The sequence below is a fragment of the Oreochromis niloticus genome, linkage group LG22 (genome assembly GCF_001858045.2).
Source record: "Oreochromis niloticus isolate F11D_XX linkage group LG22, O_niloticus_UMD_NMBU, whole genome shotgun sequence".
Taxonomy (NCBI): domain Eukaryota; kingdom Metazoa; phylum Chordata; class Actinopteri; order Cichliformes; family Cichlidae; genus Oreochromis; species Oreochromis niloticus.
Window position 1 is genome coordinate 37839385 of NC_031985.2, and position 13392 is coordinate 37852776.

At 41.3% G+C, this 13392-nt stretch overlaps 1 protein-coding gene across 1 annotated transcript in view; it reads right to left on the reverse strand.

Annotated features, from left to right (window-relative positions):
• gtf2h4 (general transcription factor IIH, polypeptide 4) overlaps positions 1-11015 on the reverse strand; it is a 29946-nt gene extending 18931 nt beyond the window's left edge. The window contains exons 1-10 of the mRNA XM_005463611.4: positions 10864-11015; positions 10500-10765; positions 10249-10353; positions 9224-9355; positions 8857-9039; positions 5916-6024; positions 4181-4249; positions 3947-4030; positions 2815-2971; positions 2302-2432 (exon numbers count right to left, since the gene is read on the reverse strand). Of these exons, the coding sequence (XP_005463668.1) occupies positions 2302-2432; positions 2815-2971; positions 3947-4030; positions 4181-4249; positions 5916-6024; positions 8857-9039; positions 9224-9355; positions 10249-10353; positions 10500-10615 (1086 nt within the window). The 5' untranslated portion in view covers positions 10616-10765; positions 10864-11015. The remainder of the gene's footprint in view (positions 1-2301; positions 2433-2814; positions 2972-3946; positions 4031-4180; positions 4250-5915; positions 6025-8856; positions 9040-9223; positions 9356-10248; positions 10354-10499; positions 10766-10863) is intronic.
• Between the last annotated feature and the right edge of the window lie 2377 nt (positions 11016-13392).

Below are 13392 nucleotides of genomic sequence, written 5' to 3' on the forward strand. Positions count from 1 at the left end.
ATTTCATCAATAGGACCTGTACTTTTCATTTGGGAAGGATTTGTTTGGGCCTGACTTTTCTGTTCATTTTAAGCAGCAAAAGTGAGGTGCATGTCTGTGTGCGTGTGTATGGAGCCAATGGGTGCAGTCACTATAGCAACCAGGCTCACACCTGCCTGCCTAACGAGCTCTGTCTCTCACTGTGCCAAGATTCATCTTAAACACTTCTCTTTAAACTGCTGCTGTGTCCACAGTGTTTGGTCTACAGCCATCATTTTACCCTCAAAACGTCGCCATCGTTCTTCTCTTTCCAACACTGTGTCTTTCAAAGCTCAGAGATGTAAAGTTTTTAAACTGTGTGGATCCAAGTGGAGGGATCACATTTTAGTCATTCAGTCATTCAAAGAATATGAACTTTTAATATTCATTCAGATGTTTTCTGACTCTAAATTTTCTTTTCTCATTACTTAGGTTTTTCTAATTTACATTTAAAACATTTTCAGCTATTTTCCTGCTTCTTCTGTGTGAACATAAGCTTTCAAAAGTTCTGCACTTTTGTTTTCAGGTTAAAAACTCTGTATTTTCCATCTCATTCAATATTTTTGGCTTAATATTCAGCAATTAATTCATTTCAGTGCATACATTCAGATTCAAGCATTCACACTGCAGTTTCTTCAGAAAATGCACTTTCTAGTTATATTTTATTATATATTCCGTACGTTTTTTGTAGTCTATCTCCTTCAAAACCGTTCAACTTAGAAAAACCATTCAAACACCGTTAGATTCCTCTTCTTTTGGACATGACTGCTTCTATTTTTCTCATTTTTAACATTTATATTTTTAATTTTAATCAACTTTTTTCAACAAAAATTTCCCATGTATTTCAATGGGGAGACCCTTCAAATCCTCATTCAACTTACTCATTTTCAAACTGTATCTACTTCAACATACGTTGACATAGAGCCACCATTCAAACTTTAAAACGAAGACAAGACATTCAACTATTCAACTTGTATTTATCTTTTCAATATCTGTTATACTTTTTCTTCAGTTCCAGTTTAAGTTTCATGATGTTTTTTCAGCCGTTTCAGAGTTTATAATGGGTGTGTATGGGACGGAATGTTGGGGCTAGAGTGAGACAGCTGAACTGCTAGAGTGAGAGGAGCAAAAAAATTAATCTGAAAATATTTTTTAAAACTGCTGCTGTGTCCACGGTGTTTGCTCTACAGGTATGATTTTACCCTCAAAACGTAGCCATCGCTGTCCTCTTTCATCCAATGTGTTTACTATTGTACTAGGTGTTATGGTTCTTTCATAAATGTCACCAAAGCACAGCCTCCTCCCTCCAACTCCTCCATAGACTCTAATGTTAAAATAGCTCAGAAGGTTCGTTTGAAAATCAGAAGAGCATGGTGTTTTTACACTGTCACCACGTCCATATAATAAACTCCACAGGCATGAAAACTGAGAATTAGGTAGACTGGACATTGCTGCCGCTCACGGTGAAGGAATTTCGTCAATAGGACCTGTACTTTTCATTTGGGAACGATTTGTTTCGGCCTAACTTTTCTGTTCATTTTAAGCAGCAAAAGTGAGGTGCATGTCTGTGTGTGTGTGTATGGAGCCCCTGGCTCAGTCACTATAGCAACCAGGCTCACACCTGCCTGCCTAACGAGCTCTCTCTCACTCTGCCAAGATTCATCTTGAACACTTCTCTTTCAACAACTGCTGTGTCCACAGTATTTGCCCTACAGCCATCATTTTACCCTCAAAATGAAGCCATCGTTCTTCTCTTTCCAACAGCGTGTCTTTCAAAGCTCAGAGATGTAAACCTTTAAAACTGTGTGGATCCAAGTGGAGTGATCATATTTTAGTCATTCAGTGATTCAAAGAATATGAACTTTTAATATTCATTCAGATGTTTTCTGACTCTAAATAGTCTTTTCTCATTTTTTAGGTTTTTCTAATTTACATTTAAAACATTTTTAGCTATTTTCCAACTTCTTCTCTGTGCTTGTCAGCTTTTAGCAGTTCAGCACTTTTGTTTTCAGGTGAAAATTTCTGTATTTTTCATCTCATTCAACATTTTTAACTTAAAATTCAGCAATTAATTCTTTTCAGTTCATATATTCAGATTCAAGCATTCACACTGCAGTTTCTTCAGAAAATGCACTTTCTAGTTACTTTCTGTTTTTGTTCCAATCTGTCTAATGTTCACAGTTTGTGTTTTTGCTGTGGCTCCATCACAACAGGGGACTGAAAGAGGATGGAAAAGATGAGAACTGAATTTTTAGTGTATAAGTGAGCTCAGTGCAGCAGTACCTGCTGTGCAGTGATCCCGTTGGCGATAGCCTGTTGCACAGACTCCCTTGTCAGCTGAGCAACAACTACATTGGGGAAGCGGTAGAGCATTTCACTGAAGAGAGCCACCAGAGCAATCTGAAGTTCTGAATCTGTGAGAATCACACAAACACAAGTCTGGACAGGTTTTGTATGATAGCTGTGCATCCTTTCAAATGAAACAAAGGGGCAAATCACATGAACAATTAGAGATGCTTCTGTGTTTATGAACAGAACCAGACTAGCTGCTGGGCCCTGCTTCCACTCTTTATCCCACATCTGGGCTCCAGCTCAGACACATCTGTCTGAACGTTGTACAGTCAGAACAATGCTGGTAGGTTTTAGTGCTGACTATAGCTGCGTAATGTGTATTAAAACAGTTAAAGGAAGTCAGGATCAAATTCTATGCAGTTCACAACTGAGCTTCAACCATCCTGACACCCTCTTAATTAATAGTTACATAGTGACTAGATGTCTTGAGGTGTTCACACATACTTGTGTAGGCATAGATACGATAATTGGTTTCCACCACAATGAAACCTGCATCTCCAGTGCCAGGACTGGAAGACAGGTTGGAGACGGAGGAGCTGCTGGTGACTCCTGCAGCCAGAGTGATTGCCAGCCTGGTGGGATAATATCTCCTGGACTTCCTCTAAATGGCAGAAGATGGAAGCATTAAAAAAACAACAACCAAAAACAGACTTCTAACTACTGATAGTGTTCTAGTAACTAACTCTATACAGATTTCAACCATTTAGGTCATTTCCCTTCCACAGCTCTTTGTGGTGACAGCGTAATCAAACCAGTCCAACCCTACTACGTAACTGCACTAACTTGCACTGCGGTAGCAGCTAGCAAAATACGTCTCACATGCAATGCTCTGTCAATGTTATACTTGTTGGGATTAAATAATTTGCAGTGCTTCAATAATGCTATGCTTTTTATTAATAATAAGTGTTATAAAGTTATATAGTGTAGTATTAAGTGGACACAGCCCTGAAAAATAAAGGCATGAGACCGTGTGTCCTTGGGGAGTAGAAAATGTAGATAAGAGGGGACCATCTCTAGTGGAAATTTACTGAGACACTGTTGTTTAGACTAGAATGAGAGAGCTTCTGTAATAAAACTGTTAGGGGCACACCACCATTTTGAGATCAACGGCAACGTGTCATGCAGGATGCATTTCCCTTCTAGAAGTAATAAAGTGTTAAATGGTCTACTGAGCAGTTTTGTCTTCCGTCGGATGCCTCTGAGGAATCAAATGAACTCGGTGAAGTGTTGATATTTACATACTCTAGTCCAGAACACACGAGTTTCAGTTTGAAGTGTTTATTGTAAGCTGTATTTAACCTTTTCCCTCTAAATGCCCACATTTGTCAAACAGTAGGAACGATTCTACTGTTTTTAATAATTCTACACTTTCTTATTTACAAAAGAAAGAAAACCAATCCAAAGGAGAACAACGACTGGTTAAGTAAAATCAAGCCACAACCATTAAACCTAGAACCATTTGAACAGCTAGTTGGGTTGTTTGTTGCACACAAAGTAAGATTTTTTAACACAAAATTTAAAAAACAAAACATATCACACACACGTTTCTATAGAAATACTCTTCTCAGTAGCTCACCTTTCTTTGGAACACCAGTCCAAACTCTCGCAGGTGCTGCAGAAAAGTAAGTAATGACTCGCTCATACCCTCCACCGAGTAATCCTACGGCACACAGGCAGCACGTTAAAGGAAGACCTGAGACCACCGTATCACAGCAAAGTTATATTGCTTTTTGCACACACCCCAGTAAAAATAATCAATTTAAAAAAATGAATAAATAAGTCAAACAGATTCTAACTGCTTTGCACTCACTCTGCCCAGACTAGAGAAACTGAGCTGGAATAAGAATGACAAGATCTCCACCAGGTCCATCCCTCTGGACTACAAGACACAAAGTATGAGATATGAGTAGATCGGTTCAGTTACACATTTAAGCATTTAATAACAAGTAAAGGAAAACAAACAAACTCCATCTTGGATCATTGCATGCACCACATGGCACTTTACACAGCAGGGCTGAGGTCTTACAACAGCAGTGAGATAAACATTCTCTGATACGGAGTCATTTCTACAACCTCCTTGATCCTGAATGGACAGTTTCTTTTCACCAGGACTTTGGTGAGATCAGCACTTTTGGTCCGTTTCAGGCTGGGGCTTCAGCTCTAACATTTTTAATTCAACACAGAGGACACCGAGACACGTATGATGCAGCACTGACAAAAAATGGAGAGCTGAAGGTGTTTTCTTTGGGAGTGAGCAGGATGGACAGGATGAGAAATAAGGAACAGCTCATAGTAGGAGAGGAGGGAGAGTGGATATAGTGGACAAAGGATGATGAAGATGGAGCTGCCAGGCAAGAAAAGAGGAAGCCTCAGAGGAGGTTCATGCATGTAGGACATGCAGAGGGCTGGTGTGATAGACGAGGATGCTGGGATAGGAGGAGATAGAGGAAGATGATCCACTGTGGAGAGCACTAAAGGGAGCAGCTGAAAGAAGAGGAGGATCTTGAATTATGGGCACAGATTTGATCTCCTCTTTTTAAATTGATATTAATGATGCATTCAACATTGATCCACAATTAAGATGTGGCTCATAGTGTTTTTATATAATTGACATAATTTGTATTTCTGTATGCCTGTCTGGCCCAGGTCTCCCTTAAAAAGAGGTTTTTAATCTCAGTGGGATCTTCCTGTTTATATAAAGGTTAAATTAAAAAAATTAATTAATTAATGACTATTTGTAGTCATTAATATTAGTCTAATGTAACCATAAATTATTGTCTTTTACAGCAAACTTACCAGCAGAGTAGTGTTTCTTGTTGGACATCAACAGGAAACAAGTACAGTTCTGCACACTCTGCAGCTTTCTGAGTGTGTTTGGTTAACTGTTCATCAGCACGGATCGAGTATGGATATATGTCCTCAGGTCTAGCTTTAGTTGCTAGGCAACTGACAACCAAAATGATTGGTGAATAAATACCTCGAGGACAGTCTGTCAACAAGCTTTACAAATGTATTTCTATCCATAATTATACTTTTAATTATGTTACATCAGGATTCATTATTCACTTTAATCAACCTGGAGCGTGACAGGATGATTAATGATTTTGATTAAATGGGTCTGGTGACACGAAGAGCCTGATTGGTTCAGTTGAAGCTGTTTTTCTTACTTCACAGGGAAATGATGGCTGATTCAGAGTGGGAACAACATGAATTTACACGCTGAGTAAAGATGCTGCCCAGTTTTCATTGTTATTCACAGCTGCCAAGTTTCACTTTGTTTCACTAATAGATTTCCATTCCCACACAGAGCTCAGCTCTAACAGGCCAGTACGTGCACTACATAAAGCAGGTATCCTTAGTAAAGATTTCTGTGAACCAAAGTAGGTCCAGCCAGCGTCTGCAGCAGCTCACATCGAGGACTAGAGCCCTGTCTGCCTGAACACGTGTTAGTCAGAGTAATAACAGACTATAGACTCTAGAGCCTCAACGACCTGCTCGTCAAACCTGTTTAAACCTAATCAGGTTGAAATAGTAGAAAGGCATACCTGAGCAGTTTTGAGGTACTGCAAGGTGAAGTACCATAGCTGAGAGGCTGTGTCCAGAAGGAGGAACTGGAAGCCAGCTGAGGTGATGTAGGGCGCCTCTCCTGCTTCACTGACAGTCGGAGAATAAATCAGGACAACATGAGATACAGCGCCAACATCACCCGCCAACAAACCCTCCCCATGGCGGGTTTCCCATAATGCCATGGAGATGAAAGAAAATGTATTTTAGCATAGCCTGCTCTTTACTATTACCAATACAAATTCTATTATTAGACTTCTTTCATACAATGTTACAGCTGTCCACTTTGGATTTCCTCTTACTCAGGCGCACCCAACATGTTATTTACATTTCACCTGAGTTCACAGGCTGCACGCATCATTCCCCTCCAGCCCACAGAGAGTGTCACAGAAACCTCATTATCCTTTATTTTACTGCTAAGGTTTACAGTGACCGTAGGAAGTCTAACAATGTAAACTAATAATAACATAACAATAAGTTAATATGACAGCCAAATCGAAACATGGTTATTCTTTTCAGAGGAGTCATCTCATAACTACGTGATGTCACAGCGTACAGTAAAAACTATTTGGACCATAGCACAATTTTTGTAATATTGCTTTTGGACACCAACAAAAAGGATTCTAAACCTGGAAAATCTGGAACACTTGGGTGAGGAGAGGTGCCGAGTTGTAAGGTGCTTCACCATCCCAACATTTCCTGCCAGGCCTTTACGCGGCCACCTTCAGTTGTTGCTTGTTTGTGACTCATCAGATCATGAAATGTTTTCTCTTTTCTCTTCCCATCACTCTGGTATAAACATCATGTTTTAACTGGGTTTTTTTCCACAACTGTGAAGGCTTTCTTTGATGTTTTCTGGAAAAGTCTGACCTGGCCTTCCTGGTCTTGTACGGTTACAGTACCAATCTACGGCGTCAGTGGTTACTAATCGTAGAATGCATTTACACTGCATGGGTGTGTCTAGCTTTAGGTGCCGCCTGACTCTACCCAGCAATTAAGCTAGAGTACTTGAGGCCAGAGAAAGGAGAGCTGCCAGAGAGCCTTTTTGGTTTTCAGCTAGTGAGCTGTGTGTGGTGGCTGCTTAGGGCTGGTCTGTGAAGAGGAGTGTGTGACTGGCCTTTCTGTTTAGTGACCAACTTTTAGTGTTTCCTTTCTTTTGAAGGTGACAGTGGCTTGTTGTCTCTTTCAGTTTAATTAGTATGAAAAAAATAATAATCCCTATACAACCGTTGCAAGAGTTTGGTTCACATTGCCGGCAATAAGTCGGACTCGTTCCCGGTGGGTGATGGGCTCCGCCAGGGCTGCCCTTTGTCACCGGTTCTGTTCATAATTTTTATGGACAGGATTTCTAGGCGCAGCCAAGTGGCGGAGGGCTTTCGCTTCGGTGGCCTCAGAATCTCATCTCTGCCTTTTGCGGATGATGTGGTTCTGTTGGCTTCATCAGGTGAAGGCCTCCAGCTCGCACTGGAACGGTTCGCAGCCGAGTGTGAAGCAGTGGGAATGAGGATCAGCACCTCCAAATCTGAGGCCATGGTTCTCAGCCAGAAAAGGGTGGAGTGCCCACTCCGGGTTGGGGATGAGTTCCTGCCCCAAGTGGAGGAGTTCAAGTATCTCGGGGTCTTGTTCGCGAGTGATGGGAGAAGGGAGCCGGAGATCGACAGACGGATTGGTGCTGTGGCTGCAGTGATGCGGACGCTGCACCGGTCCGTCGTGGTGAAGAGGGAGCTGAGTGTAAAAGCGAAGCTCTCAATTTACCGGTTGATCTACGTCCCTACCCTCACCTATGGCCACGAGCTGTGGGTAGTGACCGAAAGAACGAGATCGCGGATACAAGCGGCAGAAATGAGCTTCCTCCGAAGGGTGGCTGGCCTCTCCCTTAGAGATAGGGTGAGAAGTTCGGCCATCCGAGAGGGGCTCAGAGTAGAGCCGCTGCTCCTCCACATCGAAAGGAGCCAGTTGAGGTGGTTCGGGCATCTGACAAGGATGCCTCCTGGGCGCCTCCTGGGTGAGGTGTTCCGGGCATGTCCCACTGGGAGGAGGCCCCGGGGCAGACCCAGGACACGCTGGAGAGATTATATCTCTCGGCTGGCCTGGGAACGCCTTGGTGTTCCCCCGGATAAGCTGGAGAAGGTGGCTGGGGAGAGGGAGGTCTGGGCTTCTCTGCTTAGGCTGCTGCCCCCGCGACCCGGCCTCGGATAAAGCGGATGAAGATGGATGGATGGATGGATGGATGGATGGAAAATAATAATAAAAACCTATTTTAACAATTTTGCCTTCATGTCTCTTTTTTATTACGTTCCCCCATCCCTTGGAGCTTCTAAAGGATATGAGTGCCAATTCTTTTCCCCGTATTAAATAGTCCAATCACCATCAGACAACAGCCAGTGGATTCAAGCCATGTTTCATTTTCTGTAACACTGACTGTTTCATCGACTGCAGCCAAAACAAAAGCCACAGGGCTACAAATAAAAACATGAACGCTTCTTTATAGAGAAAACCAACAATATCTCACAGTAACAACCATCACTGGCAAGAATGCAGATGTTTTTGACTGGAGCACATTACAATGCTGAATTTCATTTATATCACATGAGCCGTAAATGCAGATTTAACTGTTTTAGAGGTTTTTACCTGTTTTTACTGTTACATTACTCTGGTCATTCTGTTTACTCTGCTTGCATTGCTCTGCAGTGCTCATATGGCACAAAGTACATTTGCAGATTTTTAATTTAAAATTTCCTGATTTTTAATTTAAATGTACTTATTGTTTATGTTTGCACAGTCAAGGAGCCGCTCAGGACACATTTCACTGTGTTTTGTACTTGTACGACTATGCATGTGGCAAATAAACGATCTTGAATCTTCTTACTTTCATATGCATTACATGTAAAATGTGAATGTGACATAAATACTACTGCATACCTTTTCATGAGGCCTGCTTGAACCAAAAGCTGTGCCAGGTCCTGGCTGACAGCGCTGGGAGAACCTACCATAAACTGCAGGATGATCTCCCAGCGCTCCATAGCGTAGCGGTCAAGACTCTCAATGTCTCGTGCATGGCGGTCAGGGCCGAGCGTGCTCCCCTCATCAGCCCAAGCTCGCCCCCTGTGTGTTGAAACAACAATGATTTGGTTCTCTTGGTTAATACTGGTTCTGCAGGAATGAAAGAAAGTGAAACCAAGCAGGTAACAGGTGACCTCACTGACTTAGTTTTGGGCCCAGTAACCATGTTTTCACTTTTCAGGGAACAGTTCCTAAAAGAGAGACAGAGAAGCTGTGGCAGACGTACCCCCCGAGCAAAGCTGTCTTCAGGTTGTCTTTAAACACCGGATTTAAAATGTATCCCTGCAGACCACCCTGCAGCTGCTGACTGTGCCAGAGGCGGAGACCTGCCAACACTGAGATACATTCATCGTGGTCCCTGCAGGAGGAAGGCAAAGACAAAAAACAATGAACAGAACTGGTTATCACTTTGAAATGTGCAGTCCCCTGAAGACGTCAAAGAAAAACTGGAAACACTGAAGAAAACTTATTTCCTGTTTCAGAGACACAGGGATGCTCTGCCATCCAAGGACAGAGCACAACTGACAGTTCTGACAGTTATCAATAACTTCATGAGGCAGACACAGGATTGAACAGCGAGTCATGCAGTTAAATGATCTGCACCATGTGTTATCCTGGTCACCTGCCGGTCCAGAACCAAACATACAAAGGGGACAAAGAGCACAATGAAGAGAATAAATTTAAATCTACATTCAACCATTTAGGAAACACCTCTAAGCCACACATGAGGAACATAAAACTGTAACAAACTTCTAATAAATTCAGCATTCATGGCAGGCACCATTATCTTTGTTTTTAATATCTTCTGCTAAGCTGTTAATTGCTTCACAAACCAAACAGACTGCTGACCCTTTGGCAACAAATCCTGCTCTCATTTTAGTTTACGACAACTGAGTTTTAAACAATGAGGAAAATAGTTTAAAAGTAGAAAACAAGCGCACTGACACAAGACTGATATTTGAGGCATAAAAACAGGGGCTCTCCTGCTCAGACCTACCAGGCTGGGGTCATCAGCTGACAGGACCAGTGTGTAACAGAGCTATTTAGAAATTTACTGTGATTTAAATGGAAAAAAACAAACATTTTGAGTTTGTTGTGCATCAGCCACCAGTGATGTGCACCAAAGTTTAGCAGGTTCTTATTTTACCCATGCTCTACCTCTTCTATTTTCATGAGAATCAGCAGAGTAGTTTTGTACTTGACTGACAAACCGACACACAGAGGACAAACAGAACAACAGAGGCGACTTACTTCTGACTGTCTTTCTTTACCCACAATGCCACAGCTGCCTGGGGGAGAGGCTGATCCAGGAACAGCATGCGCATCACATAATTCTTTGCCAGAGAGGGGAGTTCCCTGTAAAATATCAAAATACATAAAAAACAGGGAAGAAAATTCACTCAACACTTGTTATATTGCAAAAAAAACGATTAAAGTGTGAAAGGCATGAAATGCTTTTGGCTTCTGACGGTGATGATGCAGAACCAGTCACAGTTAAGCACCTGTACACAGCCAGGCATGTCGCTGGGTGGTTGTAGAGTCTGTCCAAAATCTCCGGACTCAGCTCCTTCAGATATTCATGCAGGTTCTTGCATTGCAGCTGGACACGCAGTTTCATGGTCTCCAGCAGCAAAGAGGAACTTCAGCAAACACGGTAAAGCTACTTCATACCCACGAGGCTCCCAGATTTCCTTCAGCCGTTTTACCAGACACGGGGATCTGACAGTATCTGGCGAAGACTCCGTATTCTGTGGCTCCAGCTTTATTTCTGCACATGTATATTCTGCGTGTATAACCGGACTATAACCAGGACAGCTGAGCCACATAAAGCTACCACGTGAATAAAAATATAAAAAGGTATTTTACCGTAAAGGTAAACCGACGCCTTCCTATAGATAAGTACTTATGCTGTTCAAAGTAATTTAATTGTTATTGCCTGATAGCTTTCTCAGCTTTCTGAAGCAGCCATGTTTCCAGGTCATGTGACCTGAACAGGAACGTTCTCGTTGGTCGTTTTCTTCTTCTGTTGCTTTTAATTGAGGTCGTACTATTAGAAAAGTGCTATGTCGCCGCCTGCTGTATTTAGTTTGGAAACGCTGACATCCGGGAGAAAATTTTAAAAAAGATGCTGTAAAATTACAAAGTGGATTTGTATTGTGGTAAACTGCTGAAGAACTAAGTAAAACCTGTATTTTACGGAAGACTCGAGTCAAAATGTTGGATATTTTACAGTCTGCTGTTCTGTTCAACTGTGTTGTGTTATGTTGGGGGGGTTTTCTTCTTTTTCACAACCCAGTTATACAAATGAAGGCAGGCTGTATAATAAAATCACTCTCTGTATATTAAAGTACAGTTAGACAAGGACCTGGAATATGAACTGGTAATTACGCCCATCCTTGTAGATTTAGTTTGTTTGTTATTTTATCTTGTGCTTGTTTTTATTGTTCTTCATTTTGTCTTTGTTCTATTACATATTTTATTCTATTGTTAAGTGTCTTGAAAGGCGCTTTATAAATAAAATTTATTATTATTAGTATTACTAGTGAGCAACTTATTCCAAAGTGTTCAAATATCCGGTAAGTGAGTGCACTATGCGTATGCTAGTACTCTAGCATGAGAGAATGGGTCATCTAATACTCAGGGTAGGGTAAAGGTAATATCTCTCCATACTATCTCTGTTTTTAATTTTTATTTTAATACTTTATTTACTGGAACAAGCGCTCGCATATGCTGATAAACCCCTAGGAACTTGAGGCTTAGCTGTGGCTGTAAAGCAGCTGATACAGGTCTTACAAAGATATAATCCATAGATAATCCAATCTGCACTTATACCTTTCAAAGCTCCTCCGTCGTCCAACCTGAGCTAGGCCAGAATCAAAGCAAATATTACTGTCTGATGCCCAACACAAGTCATTTTTGTAATAAAGAGCTAACTCATTTAAAGTCTTCAATGTCAACACAAGTGAAGAAGGCCAACAAAATAAACCTATCAGAGAGCTGGTACATTCTTACAAAGAAGAAACGTCCTGCTGAGCAAAACAAACTGCAGAAAGACGCACCAGTGTCTCAAGGCAACAATGCTCTTCAGTTGTCCTCTGAATACCTTCACAGAGTGACAACTGTAAACAAAGGTTTCAAGAACAAAATATTATTGCAAATAAAAGATATTGTGACCTTATTTTCCTTTTATTTGACACCTTTTCTGACAAACCAGGGTGAGTTTACGTGGGGGTATTTTGTCCTACAATTCTGTTAATCACCTACATACAATCCTGATTTGTGATCAGCAGATGGAGAAAAATCATTAATTATAGAAGAAAATTAGAAGGGCACGTTATATATTTGATAAACAATGTGACAAACTTTCATATTTGAAACCAGGTGAAAAGACTCCTTGTATTCAATCGCACATTATCTGGTCATGTTATCTTTATTAATTCCTTCAATCAGTGCCCTAAGGCTACGTTCACACTGCAGGCGAAAGCGCAGCAAATCCGACTTTTCTGACCCTATGCGACCCATATCCGATCATGGTATGACAGTGTGAACGGCACAAATCCGATATTTTCAAATCTGATCTGGGTCACTTTCGTATGTGGTACTGAATCCGATACATATCTAATGTGTTAGAAAGCGACTGCTGTTTGAACGGTCATGTCGCATTAAATCCGTCTTTTACATCACTGACACAAGACAGACGCCAATTATCAGCGCCAGAGAAGACATCGCGAATGCTTCCTGGCCATCCAGTGTAGATGTTAGTGAAACTGTTGGGAAGACAACGTTGGAGAAACGTGAACATTTTATTTGTACTGTATAATCTGCAGATTCTGACAGAAATCTGCAACTATCCTTTGAAGCACCGCTCCTCTAAAACAGCAATAAGGATCATTATTAGGTTATTTACATTATTATGTAAATAACAAAATAACTTAAAGCAAAATTGGGAAACGTAAAGTCCAAAACAAGTCGCCATCAGTCAAACAATACTGTTTGCTCTGGGTCTAAACAGAGCGCGTTGTGTGTGACGTCTTCTTTTGCGCATGCGGGCCGCTTTGAGCGTTCACACTAGAGCGCGTTTGCTGTCGCATTTTATTTGTAGTGTGAACAAGCAGACAAAAAAATCGGATTTGATCAAAAAATCTGAATTGAGCATTAAGACCTGCAGTGTGAACGTAGCCTAAGTGGCCTCAGTCAGAGTTGTTACTGATGTCTTTGGTTATGGACATTATTCCTGTATCTGTTGCAACCTTGAACAAAACGGGTCAGGTTAGCAATTCTGCTGTGTCAGCTCATAGACAGAGGTTTAATACTAGAAAGCCTAGAAGGCATTAAATACGGATACATTTAGCTGTAAACACACATTTGTTTTGATCACGTAAACAATATACAAAC